This window comes from Pelecanus crispus, chromosome 1 (genome assembly GCF_030463565.1).
Source record: "Pelecanus crispus isolate bPelCri1 chromosome 1, bPelCri1.pri, whole genome shotgun sequence".
Lineage (NCBI taxonomy): Eukaryota > Metazoa > Chordata > Aves > Pelecaniformes > Pelecanidae > Pelecanus > Pelecanus crispus.
Window position 1 is genome coordinate 119,530,017 of NC_134643.1, and position 19,442 is coordinate 119,549,458.

Here is a 19,442-nt window from a genome sequence, read left to right on the forward strand (position 1 = left end):
CAAACTGGCCATGCACAACCGCTCTGCAGAAACAGATTTTTCACTTCCACCACTTTGTAACACCCCTATCCTGGCATGTTTATTCATTTTTAACCCAATGAAGGCACAAGCAGAGAATAGTAGAGTACAGCCCCTTTCAAATAAAACCAATGCAAGTCTTCTCATGGATGATAAATAAATAAATGCAAGCACAGAATTAAAAAAAAAAAATAACCACCCTGACAATCCCAGCAGACACTTGCTTTGGTAGAGTGAATGCCAGTGCATTCCTACCCCTGGGTACCACAGTTGTTCTTCCTTTAGCTTCCTGTAACGACAAGGATGAGTAAACTACAGAAACTCATGATACCCCCTATGCTAACAGGCCAGACAAGACTGGCAGGCAGGCAGAGGATGGTAAGAGGAAAGTAACAGCTCACTGCGGATGAGACAGAGTGCCTCCCCACCAGCGGACCCCCGGCTTCCCAGGGCCAAGCTGGCAGCTCCTCGGACCATCCACCCCCATCCTGACCACTAAAGCTCCCTGTCTGGTGTCCATGCAGATTTCTGAGCACAAAAATCTCACAGGCAGGCAAAATGATTCCTTAACAAAATATACTACTGTTCCACTTCTTTTGGAAGAGGGGTCAGATGGAGGGCTGCTAGGTGTAGTCTACTCGGCTCTGTTTTCAGGGCTGTTAAACTGTGTGTCCAAATTTGAAGAGCTTCAAGAGAAGCATACTGTTTTTTAAGTCCCAAAACTAAGTCATCAAAATTAAGAATTGAGAGAAATTGGGACAGTTCTGTTAAACAAACAAACAAAAAAAAAACCCAACCAAAAAACCAAACACCCAAAACACACATCAAATGCAACTGTATGAGAAAGGTCTTCGGTTTCTTTTGCTGCTGATCCCATGACAAGCATACTAAAACCAGCTTGCTTTTCCAGTTTCAAAGGCAAGCTAGTATCTATATGGATTCATCAAAACCTGAATTCCTAGATGGTTAATGGATGCTTCATTCTTATGTATCACGCATAACCATTCTCAACTTACATTTTGCATTGCAGAAGTTTTCTGCAAGAAAATAACCCCCCACATTTGAACACAAAATGCCTCCTGTTACACAGTAGTTTTTAGCATTGACCACGAGTATAACCTTTAATGTGAAACAGGAAGGAACCCAAAGGGAATTTCTGCTTGCAGGACAACCTGCACTTGCGGGTAACGGATTGGAAGTGTTGAAGCATGTTTGACCTTCAAATGTCAGCATGTTCATCTTGCAAAGATTTTGGATGTTTACACAAGCATGAAGTGCTGTAACTCTTTCCCTAGGGAAACACTCCGAGCGCAGCAATCTATCCAGCAGGAAGATGGCTAGTGTCATCCCAGCACAGCTCCATGGATGCTGCCCTGCAGCCCTTGAACCCCAGCTTGCGATTTCATGGGAATGCTGATGGGTACGAGCCTGGCCGACGCGACGCTGTACTTCTCCTTCGTCCTGAGGCTGTCAGCAATAAGGTCTGATGAATGAATGTGTGTTAGACCCGAGCGACTTCGAGCACTTCAAGCACAGCCCCGTAATGCTGCCATGCCTCCCCTTGCTAGTTATGGACCATTTACCCTCTGAGGGCAGGTAAATGCTGAGGCGCTGTGCTGTCACATCGTAAGTACTAGCTTTATCAGTCCTCTTTGCCTGAAGGGCAATGTGCCCTAAATGAGAAATACTTTACTGAAAATTAACTGAGTTCTTTCCTACTCTTACTGAAAGTCATTTTGCAAATACTTTCCCAAGGTTACAGATAGAATCACAGAATCATAGAATCGTTTAGGTTGGAAAAGACCTTTAAGATCATCCAGTCCAACCATTAACCTACACTACCAAGTCCACTCTAAGCCAATCAAGGGCAGACTAGACTAAACCATGTCCCAAAGTGCCACGTCTACCTGGTTTTTGAACACTTCCAGGGATGGGGACTCAACCACCTCTCTGGGCAGCCTGTTCCAATGCTTGACCACCCTTTCTGTGAAGAAATTTTTCCTCATATCCAAACTAAACCTCCCCTGGCGCAGCTTGAGCCCATTTCCTCTCGTCCTATCACTAACTACAGGGGAGAAGAGACCAACACCCACCTCACTACAACCTCCTTTCAGGCAGTTGTAGAGAGTGATAAGGTCACCCCTCAGCCTCCTCTTCTCCAGACTAAACAACCCCAGTTCCCTCAGACGCTCCTCATAAGGCCTGTGCTCCAGACCCTCCACCAGCTCTGTTGCCCTTCTCTGGACACGCTCCAGCACCTCAATGTCCTTCTTGTAGTGAGGGGCCCAAAACTGGACACAGTGTTCCAGGTGCGGCCTCACCAGCGCCGAGTACAGGGGAACAATCACCTCCCTGCTCCTGCTGGCCACACTGTTCCTGGTACAAGCCAGGATGCTGTTGGCCTTCTTGGCCACCTGGGCACACTGCTGGCTCATGTTCAGCTGGCTGTCAGCCAACACCCCCAAGTCCTTTTCAGCCAGGCAGCTTTCCAGCCACTCTTCCCCAAGCCTGTAGCGTTGCATGGGGTTGTTGTGACCCAAGTGCAGGACCCGGCACTTGGCCTTGTTAAACCTCATACAGTTGGCCTTGGCCCATCGGTCCAGCCTGTCCATGTCCCTCTGCAGGGCCATCCTACCCTCCAGCAGATCGACACTCCCACCCACCTTGGTGTCATCTGCAAACTTACTGAGGGTGCACTCGATCCAGATCATCGATAAAGATATTAAACAAGGCTGGCTCCAAAACAGAGCCCTGGGGAACACCACTCGTGACCGCCCACCAACTGGACTTAACTGTGTTCACCACTACTCTCTGGGCTCGGCCACCCAACCACTTTTTTACCCAGCAAAGACTACGCCCATCTAAGCCATGAGCTGCCAGCTTCCCAAGGAGAATATTGTGGGAGACAGTGTCAAAAGCTTTGCTAAAGTCCAGGTAAATGACATCCACAGCCTTTCCAGCATCTACCAGGCGCGTCACCAGGTCATAAAAGGAGATCAGGTTGGTCAAGCAGGACCTGCCTTTCATGAACCCATGCTGGCTGGGCCTGATCCCCTGGCTGACCTGCACTTGCCTGTTGAGTTCACTCAAGATGAACCTCTCCATAATCTTTCCCGGCACTGAGGTCAGGCTGACAGGCCTGTAGTTTCCCGGGTCCTCTTTCCGGCCCTCCTTGTAGATGGGTGTCACATTGGCAAGCCTCCAGTCATCAGGGACCTCCCCTGTTAACCTGGACTGCTGATAGATGATGGAAAGTGGCTTGGCGAGCTCCTCCGCCAGCTCCCTCAGTACTCTCGGGTGGATCCCCTCTGGCCCCATAGACTTGTGAGCATCCAGGTGGCATAGCAGGTCATTAACTGCTTCCTCCTGGACTATGAGGGCTCCATTCTGGTCCCCATCCCTATCCTCTAGCTCAGGGGCCTGAGTACCCTGGGGATGACCGGTCTGGCTGTTAAACACAGAGGCAAAGAAGGCGTTAAGTACCTCAGCCTTTTCCTTGTCCTCAGTGACAATGTTCCCCCCCACATCCAGCAAAGGATGGAGATCCTCCTTGGCTCTCCTTTTATTGCTAACGTGTATTTCAAAGATGAGCTCTTTGAAACAAACTTTCCCCAAAAGCCAGGCTATCCACTAAGGATGAGAATGTTAAGGGCATGTTTACGAACAAATGTCTAAAGTCTCTTAATGAAGGACAAAATACCTTTCACATAAAAACACTTAAGTCATTAAATACAGGGCTTTTTGCCTGCCTGAATTAAAAAGGTAAATATGAAGATGAACTCACAGCAGCACCCTGACAACAAAAACCAAATACATACACTGTTGGTTATAGTAGGTATATATTTTTCTATTTTGCTGCTATAGTTGACAAATTAAGAACCATTTTACTGTGCTATTTAAAAAACAAATGCATTTTTCATGAAAAGTAATTCTGATGTCTTGGTAGAAATATTGTGACATTAAAAAAACCCCAAATCTAGAAACCACTTCAGAATTTAAATTCAAAGCAACAGAGCTTAAATGCAAGGCCACCTATAAATTGCATGGGCATACTAATACTGTTGAAAGTAATGAAAAAACTGACATGGAGATATCATACAACTCAAGGCACGCAATAACAGCTTTTGTTCAGAGGCTGCTTACACCCTGGAAGCATTGCCAATTTATGTTTTGGGGTGGTTCAGCTGTTCCCAGACCCAAGGGGACTCCAGAAGCAGTAACAGACATATTCAGCTACAAAAACTAAAGCACCACCCCCACTGTTCCCAAAGGATTCACCACCCATTTGCTTCTGCACAAAGTAATGGTTAAGTGGAACCACTACCTTGCTTGCTATTTCCTGCACAGGTGGGACAAAGGACAGTGCAGCCTCAGTCCAGAAACGGCTATTTGAAAGCCTAACCTGCTCGCTCAGAAGACTTTGGAAATGCAGTTTGAATAGCATCACTCATAAGCAAGATGCTCTTTCCCAAACTTCTGCCCACTACCACAGCTTTTTCTCCTTCGGACTTCAAAACTTGAAACATTACTATTCTGAGTTTCCCTGTTTTATTCAGTTGCAATGTTAGATATGATGCACAGGAAGAACACCACCACCAGCAATTAAAAAGCCAACAATGTTCTTCCATCCTGCCTACAAGATAATGGACTTCAAATGAAGACTGAAGAAATCTTCAGCTCATCCAATCTTATAAGCCACATACAGAATAGAAATAGTGGAGGGGGAAAAAAAAAACATAGAATGATAGAATCATAGTTTGGGTTGGAAGGGACCTTTAACGGTCATCTTGTCCAACCCTCCCTGCAGTGAGCAACCAGATCAGGTTGCTCAGACCCCGTCCAGCCTGACCTTGAACATTTCCAGGGATGGGGCATCTACTACCTCTCTGGGCAACCTGTTCCAGTGCCCCACCACCCTCATTGTAAAAAATGTCTTCCTTATATCTAGTCTGAATCTACCTTCTTTTAGTTTAAAACCATTATGCCTTGTCCTATTGCAACAGGCCCTACTAAAAAGTTTGTCCCCATCTTTCTTGTAAGACCCCTTTAAGTACTGAAAGGCTGCAGTAAGGTCTCCCCACAGCCTTCTCTTCTCCAGGCTGAACAACCCCAACTCTCTCAGCCTGGCCTCATAGGAGAGGTGCTGTACTTTTCTGTACTTTGCACTTAGGACTCATGGACAGCTACTGACTTGGAAGACACGCCCCACCCTCCAAATTACAGAAGCATTTCAGTAGAACGAAACCTTTTTTTCCCCCCCTCGGAAGCTCTGCATGTCAACATACACCAGTGATTTTACCACAAGGGGGAGATGAGAAAGATAGACAGAACTGACTGGAGGCATGGTTAGTAAGGCATTGGTAATCCAGCCCTAATTACTAATAATGCCTAATTGGCATTAGTAATCCAGCCCTCAGATTGTTTTGGTGGCCCTCCTCTGGACCCGCTCCAACAGGTCCATGTCCTTCTTGTGCTGAGGGCTCCAGACTCCAGATGAGGTCTCACCAGAGCAGAGTAGAGGGGCAGAATCACCTCCCTCGACCTGCTGGCCATGCTGCTTTTGATGAGGCCCAGGATTCGGTTGGCTTTCTGGGCTGCAAGCGCACATTGTTGGCTCATGTCCAGCTTTTCATCCACCAGCACCCCCAAGTCCTTCTCCGCAGGGCTGCTCTCAATCCCTTCATCCCCCAACCTGTACTGATATTGGGGGTTGCCCCGTCCCAGGTGCAGGACCTTGCACTTGGCCTTGTTGAACTTCATGAGGTTCACACAGGCCCACCTCTCCAGCTTGTCCAGGTCCCTTTGGATAGCATGCCATCCCTCAGGCATGTCAGCCACACTGCTGAGCTTGGTGTCTGCAAACTTGCTGAGTGCGCGCTCGATCCCACTGTCTGTGTCACTGATGAAGATATTAAACAGTACTGGTCCCAATATGGGCCCCTAAGGGACACCACTTGTCACCATTCTCCATTTGGACATTGAGCTGTTGACCACTACCCTCTGGATGTGACCATCCAACCAGTTCCTTGTCCACCGAACAGTCCACCCATCAAACCCATATCTCTCCAATTTAGAGAGAAGGATGTTGTCGGGGACTGTGTCAAAGGCCTTACAGAAGTCCAGACAGATGACATCCATAGCTCTTCCCTTGTCCACTGATGTAGGCACTGCATCTTAGAAGGCCACTAGGTTGGTCAGGCAGGACTTGCCCTTGGTGAATCTGTGCTGGCTGTCTCGAATCACCTCCCTGTCCTCCATGTGCCTTAGCATAGCTTCTAGGAGGATCTCTTCCATGATCGTCCCAGGCACAGAGGTGAGGCTGACGGGTTGGTAGTTCCCAGGGTCCTCCTTTCTTCCCGTTTTAAAAATGGGTGCAATGTTCCCCTTCTTCCAGTCCCCAGGGACTTCACCTGACTGCCATGACTTCAAATATCATGGAGAGTGGCTTGGCAACTACATCAGCTAATTCCCTCAGGACTTTGGGATGCATCTTGTGAGATGCCATAGACTTACATATGTTCAGGCTCCTCAGGTGGTCACCAACCTGATCTTCTCTTACAGTGGGAGGGACTTTGCTCCCCCAGTCCCTGTCTTACGGTCCATCCACTTGAGAGGTGTGGGAAGAGCAGTTGCCAGTGAAGACTGAGGCAAAAATGTTGCTGAGTACCTCAGCCTTCTCGTCCGTTGTTACCAGTTTGCCAGTCTTGCTCATGAGGTGGGTACGCTTTCTTTGACCTTCCTTTCTGGCTGACATACCTGTAGAAGCTGTTCTTACTATTCTTTGCATCCTTTGCCAAGCTCAGCTCCAGCTGCACCTTGGCCTTCCTGACCCCCTCCCTACGCAACCAGGCAGCGTCCCTATCCTCTTCTCAGGATACCTGCCCCTGCTTCCACTGCCTGTGCATTTCCTTCTTGCTCTTTAGTTTAACCAGCAGGTCTTGACTCATCCATGCCAGTCTCTTGCCTTCCTTTCCTGATTTCTTACACCTGGGGATCGAGAGCTCTTGTGCTCCATGGGAAGCCTCCTTAAAGATCTGCCAGCTCTGTTCTGCTCCCTTGCTGCTGAGGGCAGTTTCCCAGGGAGTCCTATTGACTCACTCCTTGCACAGCTGGAAGTTTGCTTTCCTAAAATTCAGGGTCCTGTCTTCACTCTTTGCCTGACCCACATCCTTCAGGACCGCAAAGCCTGATCCCTGCAGCCCTGGCTGCCTCCAATCTTGACATCACTGATTAGCTCACTTGCGTTGGTGACCATCATGTCCAGTAACACACCCGCTCTGGTAGGGCTGTCTATTACCTGGCCTAAGAAGTTATCCTCAATGCATTCCAGGAGTCCCCTGGATTGCCTATAGCTTGCCATGCTACTTTTCCAGTACTTGTCGGGGCAGCTGAAGTCCTCCAGCAGGACGAGAGCCTGCAAGCATGATGCCTTCTGTAGCTGGAGTAAGAAGGCTTCATCTGCAGGCTCCCCTTGATCGGGCAGCCTGTAGTAGACACCAACCACAAGGTTCTCTTTGTTGCCTTGGTCTCCAATTCTTACCCATAAGCTTTCAACCTGCTCATGGCTATTCTTCAGAGACAGTTCTTCACACTCCATCCATTTCTTGATGTAGAAGGCAACGCCTCTGCTCCTCCTTCCTCGCCTGTCCCTTCTGAACAGCCATTGATAGCCACACTACAGTCATGGGACTCGTCCCGCCAAGTTTCAATAATGGCAGTAATAGGTCGTAGCTTTCTAGCAGCATGGTGGTTTCCAACTCCTCCTGTTTGTTGCCCATGGTGCATGCACTGGTGTAGAGGCACTTCAGCTGGGCTGTTGGCTGTGTCACCTTCTTAGAGGAACACCCCTTAAGGTGTTTGTAAGGGGTCTTAAATCTTAAGGATTTAAGGGGGGGGGGGGGGCGGTGTTTATTTTAAAAGAAGAATTAAATGCAGCTGTAAGGAAACATGGAATCACAGATCTGCATTTTTCACTGAAAAAGGGAAATTAAAGAGCATTTAAAACATGAGTCAGATACTACCAAAGGGGAAACCAATGACCATTCTTGATACACAACACAAAGTCATCTTAGTTTAGCTAAGCTTTAAGTAGAATATCTCACAGCCGCTACATCATCTGACAAACAGAGCAACAGGATCTTCCTTCAACACAAATAAAGCAACAACAGAAACAGCCCTCAGCTTGTGTCTATAACAGTCATAATAGAGAACACTTTAATAAAGCAAATTTTAATCACAATTTTTTAAAAAATAAAATGAAAATATATGCTAAGTTGAGGCAATTATACCTTTCTTTACATCTGATGAAGCACTGACAGGTGCACACAAACACCTTACCACTCAGAACCCAAAGCATGTTTTTGCTGTGACAGAAGGGTATTTTTTTTCCCTCTTAAGTGCTACCTTGCCTTTTTGCTAGAACAGACTGATCTCATTGCTCCCAGGAAGGATCACAGGGTCTCTCTCTATCTGCCTGGCTCAGGTAGCATCAAGTGAGATGTGAAATGAGATGACAGGAGACACATGGCAGAGCTGATGAAGAGCTGGGAAGCGGACACAAGACTGGCTTGGATAGCAGATGCTGATAGGAAGCAGAAGAGGGCATGCTGAGAGGAGGAGATGGATGCCAAACTAGGAAGAGGATTACTCAGAAGAAAAGGAGAGGTGAAGAAACATCAGTGGCAAGGGGCAAGGAGACTTGAGTGGAATGGTGATGGTAAACCAAAGAAGGGAGTGAGGCTGGAAAACCTGGAGTGAAAGACTTGGTAAAAAGAGCAGGACAGCGGCAGCAGCCCTCAGAGATACAGAAAGGCAGGAGAGCAGCAGGTTAGAGGCAATGGGTCTAAGAAGTCTGATGACAAGCACTCTTTGATACAGGAAAGGAACCCACGTAAGCACAAGAATGCCTATCTCGGTCCAAAAAAGCCTTTTAGCTCAAGTGGTCAACAGCAGGTACCTACAACAACACATCATCAAAAAAGGGTGTAAAGTATAGAAGAGCATGCGACAATATTTCCCCAAGACAATGTTTCACCACCACCTCCACAGACACAAGACTAAGGTCCCTAACCCCTGACGAGTTATCCTGTAGAGAACTGTCCTGTGGGGCTTTGAACCTTTGTAGGCTCACAGCATGCACAAGACTCTGTGGCAGAGGGATGAGGAGCTCATATACACACTGTGCAACAAAATATACAACTGTACAATGACTTCTGTTTGCTTGAAGCCTGAAGCCTGCTAGTCTCATTTGATAACCCAAGGTCTCATCGTGAAAGATAGGGTGAATGACCATTCCTCACCCACCCTCTCCGAGCTACTCATGACTTTGCAGAGCACTGTCAGAGCCTCCAGGTATCTTCCTTTCTATGCTGGAAAGTTCTAATCTACTGTGTCATTTCTCCTATGGGAGCCACATCATACTTCAGGCACTCAACATCACTCTTTCAACTCTTCAATTACTACTGTATACTTCTTATGAGGAAGACCAGACCTGCACACAGCATTCACAAATACAGGTAAGTCCACAACTGACACAGTGGTACAGTTATGTTCTACATCTTGTTCCCCCCTCCTTTCCTAATAATCCCCAACACTGCTTTTTTGGCACTAATGAACCTATGTTTTCAGGGCTATTAATACCCAAGGCCTCAGTCCTGAGAAGTTAGAGGCTACTCACAGTATCACCATATACACTAAGATAAGATTAATTTATTTTGTGCTTCTCCCAGGTACATTGCCTTTCTGCATCAATTTTTGCCTGCCACTTTACCTCCAGTCAATCAATATCAAAGACCCATCTGAAATTCTTCATAGTTTGCCTTTATTAATTCTACCCTGAATAACTTAGCGTCATCATCAAATGGGTCACCTCACGATTCACCCTCTTTTCCAAATCACAAATATTTTGAATGTCACAGGCACAAGAACTGATCCCTTGAGATTCTACTGGTGACCTTTCTCCACCTTGAGGATGGACCATTAAGTCCTGCCTTTTTTAATCTTTCTTCTTATTTAGCCAGATAAGAGTTTTCTCTTCTATTCCATGGTAGATTAATTTCTTTAATAGCTTCTGGTAATGGACCTTGTTAAATTCCTTTTGAAAAATCAAAGTAGACACACTATCCATTTGCCTACCTACTCCTTAAAAAAAGCTGAAAGAGCCTCTTCCTCAACATCATACTCACTGACAAGTCCAATATTCCAAGGTGTTCAGCACTTCAAAAAAGCACCACCACCACCCCAAAGAGGCTTACTGAAATGCATTCCCAGGATCTTCCCTAGCACCTTTTAGAAATATCCAGTGATTCCCTTCACCGACTCTCCCTTTGCAGTTAACAACTGCATCAAATCTGTTGGCAACATTCAATCCTCCTCTGTCTGAGACCAGAACGTATTTAGGATGAGGTCTTAGCACTGCCTTCAGTTAGGTGATAGAAACCTGTGGGAAGATGCTCCATATGCAAATCAATTTAATGACATGTGGCAAGATGTACACTTCCTTTCTCTCCCTCTCCCCATCTCTCCTTCCTAAAAGGCTAAGCAAACAGCACACTTTAATTAGCAGAATTCTCCCATTGCAAAATTAAGTACTGTGTGTTGAAGGAAACACCAAAAAAAAAAAGGGATGAATCAGCTCTGTGGTACTACAAAGATGTTTGGATGAAAAGTTCCTGGTTTGTCTGTTCCCAAAGCTGGATGCATACAATGAACAAGCTACAAAATTTATGGAGTGGCTTCACGCATTACTCACAGGCCGTGCACGTGTGTGAATGCACACATCTATGAAGCAAATATACATATATGCTTCATAAAGAATCTTTGCGTGCATGCGTACATATGCACACATACATGCTGTTTCAAGCACTTCACCATTTAGAGCCCGGCTACCAGGAGATACTTTTGGTTTTGAAACGTCTCCCCGGCCTTTCTGCAGCCTTCCAACTACAAACCAGCAATGACATTCCTCACCTCATGAACTTTGTGAAACTAAATGGCTGTCTCCAGAGTGCTCGGGTAAGGTTAGAGAAACTTCTGAGAGGAAAATCAGTTTTGTCTTCGGGCAGGATCTGAGTGGTGAGCAGTAACTGAGGCTGTGGGAGAGGCTGAGCCAGGAGGTCAGAACACAGCACGTAGCTCCTTCAAGCGCACACAGTGGGGCAGGGCAGGCAGAGGGGGCTGCCCCACAACTGCAGCCTCCCTGGTACCCCTTGCACAGAAGGGTCAAGCTACCGTCAGAAGGCCACCTTAGCTTCCCCCTTTCCTCATTTTTGAGCTCTTTTTAACCTTACTGATACTCTTTCAGCACTACTTTTTGTGGTTAACTCATTTTATATAAAGCACTGAAGAAAAAGCAGGAACATGCTGCTTTTAATCCCTGACACACTCTGCCTGGACACAGTTACAAGGGACAGAAAACTTAGTCCAACTAGCTTTGGTCATTCAAGCAGAAAACTGATTTATCTTTTCAAGCCTGTAAACATTAAAAAAAAAAAAAGAAAGAAAGAATGAAAGAAACAGTATTTACTACAATTTGTAATGCTGTCTTTAGCAGAAAGCTATGAAAAAGACTTTCACGTGTCAGTGACTGCTTCCTGTGAGCTGTTCTTGAAGTGTACACACCACCTGTTCTGGTTTCCTTTGTCCATTGTAAAGAGACAAATAAGGCCCTCATTTTCAGTGTTTACCTATAAGGAATTCTTTTACTGCTTTAGGAGTAGATCTACAGAGCTGTTATGTTCAAAGTCTCAAAAAGTTTTTGTGTTTTGTCCTGTTCCACACATCCTTTCCTTATTAAAACCTTACTGCAGTCACCAAACAAGTAAAACATATGTACACCCTAAAAATGCACAGAAATACACAAGTTCAGATTTATTTCTTCTGGGCTTATTATACAAAAATAAGACATTTTATATTTACTCTTAGTCATACATAAAGGCACATTCTGGTCACCACCAGAACGCTAATTTTGCTTTATCTCCTCACTTCAAGGTTTCCACGCCTTCAGCTAGGATTTGGCTAAACCAACAGCTGAACTGATGTTTGGCTCAAGTGAGGAGGTGGAAGCCTCCAGAAACAGATCCGTGACTGCCTGAGGAAGTTTTCGTGCTACTGGTGGGCGATCTCATTCAGGATTTCTCTTCCCACTCCCCACCTCTTCCTCCAGCTGATGATATTTTGTCCCCTGAAACATGCCAAAGGCCACCTTAACGGTTTATACAGTCCTGCTCTGCGATGAAAATACTTGAAAAGGCACAAGTATACAAATACTTGAAAAGGCAATGCAGCTGCTTAGCATTATAATAAAAAGATAAACTTGTTATTGTTTGTACGAAGATCAGTAACCCAACTGATGCTTAACAGCCACTTTCTTCTTTACTACAGAAACTGACCATAAAATTCAGGCCAGAGTTCAGGTATATACAGAAAACCACGTCTATTCAATGAAGCATGTCAGGGCATGCTCTTAATTACACTGTTGCACGGAAGTACATTTAAGAGCACACTTGATGAATTGAGGCCCTTAAAAGCTTGCTGCAATTAGCTGAGCCACAAGGATGCAGAAACGGGAGAAAACTCTGACCACCGGCACAATGCCGAAGAGCTGCCGGTGTGTGGCCAAGCGTGGTTTTGGACCTGGGCAGGGACCTGGCTAGGGAGCACCTGCCAAGGCTTTGCTGCAGTGGAAGGAAGCCAATGCGTTAGGATACCTCGTTACCCCTGCAGCGCTTGCAGTTTCACAAAAAAAATGTGCCTAGCCTGTGCAGGCGGGGCTTTCTCATCTACCCATCAGCACTATACCAAAAATACCACTAGTAGGCAGGAACATCATCTGTGAGGGAGCAAAGAGAAGAGATGAAGTATTTCTCCCAATGAACAGTTGCGCCTTTCATTGTGCCTGGGATTTCTCTACCCGTGGTCTCCCCACTAAGCAATTCAGATTGTCAGTCTTTTTGGAGAGCCTCTCCTTCCTGCCAGCTAGCGCTGTAAGAAAAACTAGACACGGTGTAGTCGTGTAGGCTGAAACTAAGGGCATTTTTTTTATTTTAGGAAAAGAGTGTGGTGTGAGGCTTGTCTGCATCACTCACACGGCTGAGCGGAGACTGCGGCAAGCTGGAGGTGGATAGCTAAACTAGCAGGGACAGGAAAACTCCCAAACAATTATTTAATGTCATTCTGTTGATTAGGCACTGCACAGAAAAGCCAGTGGAAAGTGCCTCCGAAGTATCTGGAAGAGAAGCTTTGCTGTTGCAGTCAGAAATAGGTACACTAGACAGTGAGTTGAGAGGAAAAAAATAGCAAGTACTGCCATGTAGCAGAAGTAAACAGGTATTTCACATGGTTGTGTGAAAAAATCCCACAGTTAAAATTGCAAGTAAACTACCAGATGAACCAAAAGAACTATCAATTACATATCTCTCCATTTAAATGTTTCACTCCAGGCACAATCTTGGTGTTTTCTTTGGTATAATTGGCTAGGCATGCGTATCAAAACTTGAGTACGCCTTTTCTTCTGACATCCACAAGTGGTTAACTTTACAAGCTGTTAGAGTAATAAAGCACGACAAGTTAATAAATATTTTCAAAGATGTTTTTGTTAAAAACAGAAACAGAAGCCAGCTTTTCACTAAATAACCAAACAGCAAAATATACTTGTTATATAACATAGTCCACTTGTTTATGAACAAATGATGGCAAGTAATCATGTTTTGACTGACAGAGGCTACATACATAATGATATTCCAACACATCTGGATCCTTCAAACACTGCCTGAATACAGTGCTTAGCAGTATGCATTAATGGGATAACAAAACAGAGTCACATGTGAATATGCCAGCAAGCCCTTCACACAGCACAGTTAATCAACGCCCTGGTAATTCCCCTTTACCCCACCTCGCAGTTGTTTGTCTGCCGTGCCCACAGATCGATCCACAAACATCTGCATAATTTAGCTTCACCTCTCTCTCGAGGGCTATGGTGCACAATGAGCAGCGAGGCTGGGGTGTATTTCACCAACAGTAAATGAAAAGTCATCTATTCAGAAAAGTATAGGCATTTCATTTATCCAAGGTATTCAAAGAACCACAGCACTGGGACAAGGATGCCCGCTCCCGCTGCCAGCCAGGAGCACAGAGTGAATTACCTCATTTCACAGCCCACACTGCACAAATTTGCCAGCTGCTTTTCCTCAGGCGAGAAGGGAAGAGAGGAGAGAGCAAACCAGAACTGCTTATTGCCCACGCTGCCCCAACACAGGCAAAAATCCTGGCCTCCCGCTGCAGCTGGTAGCAGATCTCCCTCCAACGTTAACAAGGCCAGGCTTGCGGCCAGGATATTTTTCAAAAACAGTTTCCATAAAACAAAGTGGTGGAAATCGTGGGTTTCTTGGCACTGCCTGATGAAACCCTCCACCCTGTGCCGCACAGCAAGCTTACTGTCACCATTTTGGAGGGCTCACTCTTCAAACACCTGCTTTTTGTGTGCTGCAGGTGTGAAGATGCCAGCACACGCACCTGACACCACGCTAAGGAAGTGCTGCAGATCTTCACTCTTCCACCGGCACACCTCATGGCTGATCATCTTTGCCTCGGCACCAAAAACATTCATGGCTCTATGTCAAGCAGCACACTCCTCAAATAGCATAATTTAACCCTTTAATCTTTGTATTACTAAAAAAAACCCCTCAAATCCCAGAGGACAGCAGACTGACACCATCATTCAAGAGACCTAAATATCCACCTAGATTCCTATTTCTGTCATAAGGTGGCTAACAGAGCTTCGAGCTGTAATAAGCACACACTGGAACGTGTCATTTTCTAAAAGCAGGAAGATAAAAATAAAGACAGTTTTAAGGCAAATGCCTTCAGTGTGTTCAGAAAGGTAACCACAATTTACTCAACAATTCTCTTTTCACAAGAAGTTTCCCCTCTTCAACAAGCTGAAACTGTACATTAATCCTCTGTGTCCCTAGAAGGATCCAACGAATACACCAGGAAATCAGATTTACTGCATGAGAACGTTTTCTCAAGGCTTTCAGTTTTAAGAACATTGCAAAGCCCTGCACACAGGTACAAAATCATATCTAAAAATTAAATTAAACCAGTAATTCTTTTAATTTTGGGGTTCAATTAGAACATTTTTAGTAGGCATATTTATGCGGTCACTGCAAAGACACATGTCTGACTGAAGGGGCTTTCATTTTGCTTTATTTAAGCTACTGCTTTTATGCTTTAGTTGCATCCACTTAAGAAAATACGAAGTTGTGTAATCTAATAAATCTGATCAATATTACTAAAGTATGCTGCTACAAATAGCTGCAGTAATTACCATCATGCCCAAGTCTCAAAGAGAAAAAACTAATGGAGCAGCCAAGTGCTGTAGCAATATGCTCTCTACACATCTCAGCCTTGGCTGAAGACTGGGACACAAGTAGACTATGAAGATGCTCTGGCTTGAAAGCAGACACATTTCTGTCACTCGCTGTTTCTAACCTCTGTGGAAAAAAAACGTCAAGATGGAAGAAACTATAAGATGACTCAAGGTACTGAAAGTGATTCTCAAAGCAAAGTAAAATTTATAAGACTCAACCCTGCAATCAGCTGCCCACTGCCAAACTTTCTTTTGACATCTTATTTCTTACCAGAGCAAGGTAAAGAAGAGAAGACCCTTACCGTCAAGGGTCTACCTGCACTAAAATTACTGAGGAATGGGGACTCATTGTCCAGTGAGTGACTGGACTTCTGAAATTGCCCACTAGTAGCTACCACACCAAGGATAGTGGAGGCACATGCAGAGCTGACAGGCAGATCCAACTTTTAGAAAAATTATCTTTTAGTACTGAAGAAGTATTAGCAGGAGATAAAGAAAAAGAAAAAAAAGCTCTCCGGACTCCTTAACTCTGTAACAAATAAGATTTAGGAAAAAGTATTCCAAGACAGACATAGTACTGCTTATGGTAATAATTAGTAAAATCAGTATCCCCATACTGAGCTGTTTGTGCAGGCTACAAGGTTAGTTACCAAAATAAATTAAAAAAACCAACCAACATGATATTGCATAAAATTATTAAAAAAAGATAATTTGTCAAAGCCATGAGACACTGACAGACTGAATTCAATCAACTCCCTGCCTCCAGTCTACCCCCTTGACGTACAAGGCAGCAAGAGTATTCAAGGTATTTGGCCACAACTTTTAGACTACAGAAAAATCAAAGTAATAAATTAAAAGGGTAACTGTCCAACAGGAAAAGTAAATGAACAGTCTTTGTTAAAAACCCCAAATTACACTTTTTTTTTTCTCCCCCTTCAAGACTTCCTCGCATTTCAGAGGATCTGCTCATCTTTTGACCAGCTTCACCACTGTGAAGGCAGTGAGCCAACAGGAGAGGACAACATGGGCTCCTAGCCACAGATGAACACCAAGCTGCTGGGTACTAAGCAAGCCCGACTTCCCACGATGGGCTGTACTCCCAGCCTCACATGTGGGAAAATGACCCACTTCTCCAGCTTCCTCCTCTAATGCACTTTCAACCACAGGCAAGAAAGTCCAACTCTAACCACACACAACAAGCAGAGGGCTGGTTGATGGAGAAATGACAGATAATGGCCATGTTCACCATTTTTCCTCCAGTGGAAGTAATTATGTGGCCAATCTTTTCAGAGTAAATTCTTGGGAACATCAGTATCTAAGGCTTTTGTTTCCTTAGTTTTATTCTAGTCAGGGTCAAAAGATGAATGGCAGCACAGGAAAAAGATGACAAACACACACACAGGCAGACACAACTGCATAAGCCTCAATTACAAGGAAATCAGACAAAAAATAGCATATGGGGGGATTTTAAAACATAAAATAGGCGCTAAGGGCAAAGCGTTGATGCACATGAGGTGCTTAAATGTCTTTAAAATTTTTGCAAAGCCTACCTTGCTACCCAAGACAGCAGATTTTCAACTCCTGGTAATTTTTCATTCAAAACCACAACTCGGGAAAGACACCTTAAAAGTCCAAGTCCAGTTCCTCACTCCTGCAGGGAACTGCATATAATCCTGTTCATAAATTTATGAACTTCCTTCTAAATTACTAGACTTCTTATTCCTTCTACCAGAAGAATGTTGGAGCTCCTTACTCTTGCAGAAACTTCCCTATAATTTCCAGATTAAATTTATTCATGGCCAATTTATATTCATTTGCTCTTGTGATGACATTGTCTTTTATCTTAAATTAGGTTGTAAGTTCTCCAGGGCACTGACCAAATCTACATAAGTATAGAGAGTCCTGAGCATAATAGTTTCCTCATCATAATTCAGAGCTTTGCTTATGATGACAATACGATAAATAATAAAAATTAGTTTTTATAGTTCCACTAGTCTGATCTTCTTCCACTACATCTCTAATTAGTGCAAGTGCACTCACATGGAATCTGATCAAAAATATCATGATGAAACTAGGTGAGACTGCAGTTCTGCCCCACCTCTAACAAGTTGCTTATCTGGGTCTGCAAGTATATTGACACTACAAGCTGATGTTTTTAACTTGACTGTGGAAAACTAAAGGAAACACAGCAACAAATGGGTAGAAGACCATGCGCCTCTTAGCATTAAGGTGGAAGTGACCAACTCAACTCATGCAGAACTCTGGAAAACACACCAAAAGCATTAGGTTCCTTCCCACAGTCAGGATTTATATTACTAGAGGCAGGTCCTTCCCCCCACCAAAAGTCTTGAATTTGGGCTCTCCTTGAACACTTTTGCTCAGAATAAACTAGTCATTCTTACCTGCAGTTGCATCAGCAATGATATACTGCAGGTCTAGAAACACCTATTTCATATCCATACAAACATCAGATCTAGAAACTTTACTGAACAATAATATTTCCCTGATACTTTTTAGTATAGATTTTGCATACCTGCTGTTTTGGCACCTTTGATCATAGTGGTAACATGCTTAGTTACTCTGCAGTCCTATCTTTGTTAAGTTGGCACATTTGTTGCCTGGGCATCAGGCAGAGCATGCTATGTGTTTTATTCTATTCTACACAAATTAACAAAAATTCTAGGAAGACTGAGCAACCTGATCTAGTTAAAGCTGTCCCTGCTCACTGCAGGGGGGTTGAGCTAGATGACCTCTAAAGGTCCCTTCCAACCCAAAGCACTCTATGATTCTATGATTGCATATTTTCTAGATTTCTTTCATTATTTATTTCAATGAATAACTGGCCCAAGCTGCTTTCTACACAACACTTTAGCTGCCCTGGGTTAGTAGAAAAGCAAGTTCCAACTTTGGACTCCAGCATTTAAACATGAAACCAGGCAGCCAATTTATCACAATTCAAATGACCCTGATAAAGCGATATATTTAAATAGCTCATGGAATAATCTCAAGAAAACGTTGTGCCTAGAATATTAGTAAAAACAACAAATGAACATGATTGTTTTCTGAATGCTGACTGAAAGCTAACAGAGAAGTAAAGGTTAACAAAAAAAATGAAGTACTGAACCTCCCTTTTAACTTGGTGAGTCAATTCAAAGCACCAAGGACACAGAAGAGAATAGCAAGCAACTGCTACAAAAATAAAGTTGCAGAAAGAAACAGGGAACTTTATAATCAAGGTTTTGCTTGCCTTCAATAAAAACAGATTCCCACTGTCTTTCACAGTAAGAGACCAAGTACCAGATGTTAAAAAAATAATAGGGGGAAAAAGTATTTATTTAGGGAAAAGATTGATAGCTTATAAGCAAAAAACTGTAAACCGGGCGCACACTTACATGTCTACATGGGAGGAAAAGAGGTTAGAGGACAGATAATGAAAAAAATTGGGGGAGTAAGCAGAAGCCTGGCTTGCAGTTGCTCATGAAAATAGTATCAGGAAGAGCAGGAGTATTTTCTCCCTAGTTAATGCCATTCCAAAGGACTGAACAATTGGACAAAACCCACCTCAGAAGACGATAATACAGAGATGTAAAAGATATTTATGTAGATTCTCTGTCTTTTTCATGAAGAGACTGAAACACCAAAGAGCAGGAAACAGCAGACCGAAACTCAGTCACTCACCCAAACACCTGTAGGGAACCACAATATGCGGGTGACCATTGCACTGCTTCCATCCCCTCTTGCACCAGTTCTGGATCGTAACTGGCTGGTTGGCTTCGACAACGTTGGTGATTTGTAACTCAGGGTAGACCTAGCATTAAAAGTATAAAAAAGGCAAATGTTATCACAAGTATGCACTTTGGGTCATGCAATATTGTTATACGTGTTTGTAACATGGGTATCACAATACAATACTCATTTTCCTATCTTCTCCCTCTTCTGCTGTGTATTATATTTACTTCATGGTATGAGTGTGTGCACTTATCTGAAAAGCTGGTGTGTTTGTTCATCAGTAAAAACGTATGGCTGCGAGCTCAGAATACGATGGTGGTAACAGCCA

General features: G+C 44.2%; 1 protein-coding gene across 11 annotated transcripts in view; it reads right to left on the minus strand.

Moving 5' to 3' along the window:
* APP (amyloid beta precursor protein) overlaps positions 1-19,442 on the minus strand; it is a 190,244-nt gene that overhangs the window by 141,561 nt on the left and 29,241 nt on the right. For all 11 annotated transcript variants that reach the window (XM_075728035.1, XM_075728033.1, XM_075728027.1 and 8 more), the window contains exon 2: positions 19,064-19,193. In XM_075728035.1, coding sequence (XP_075584150.1) covers positions 19,064-19,193 — 130 coding nt within the window. The remainder of the gene's footprint in view (positions 1-19,063; positions 19,194-19,442) is intronic.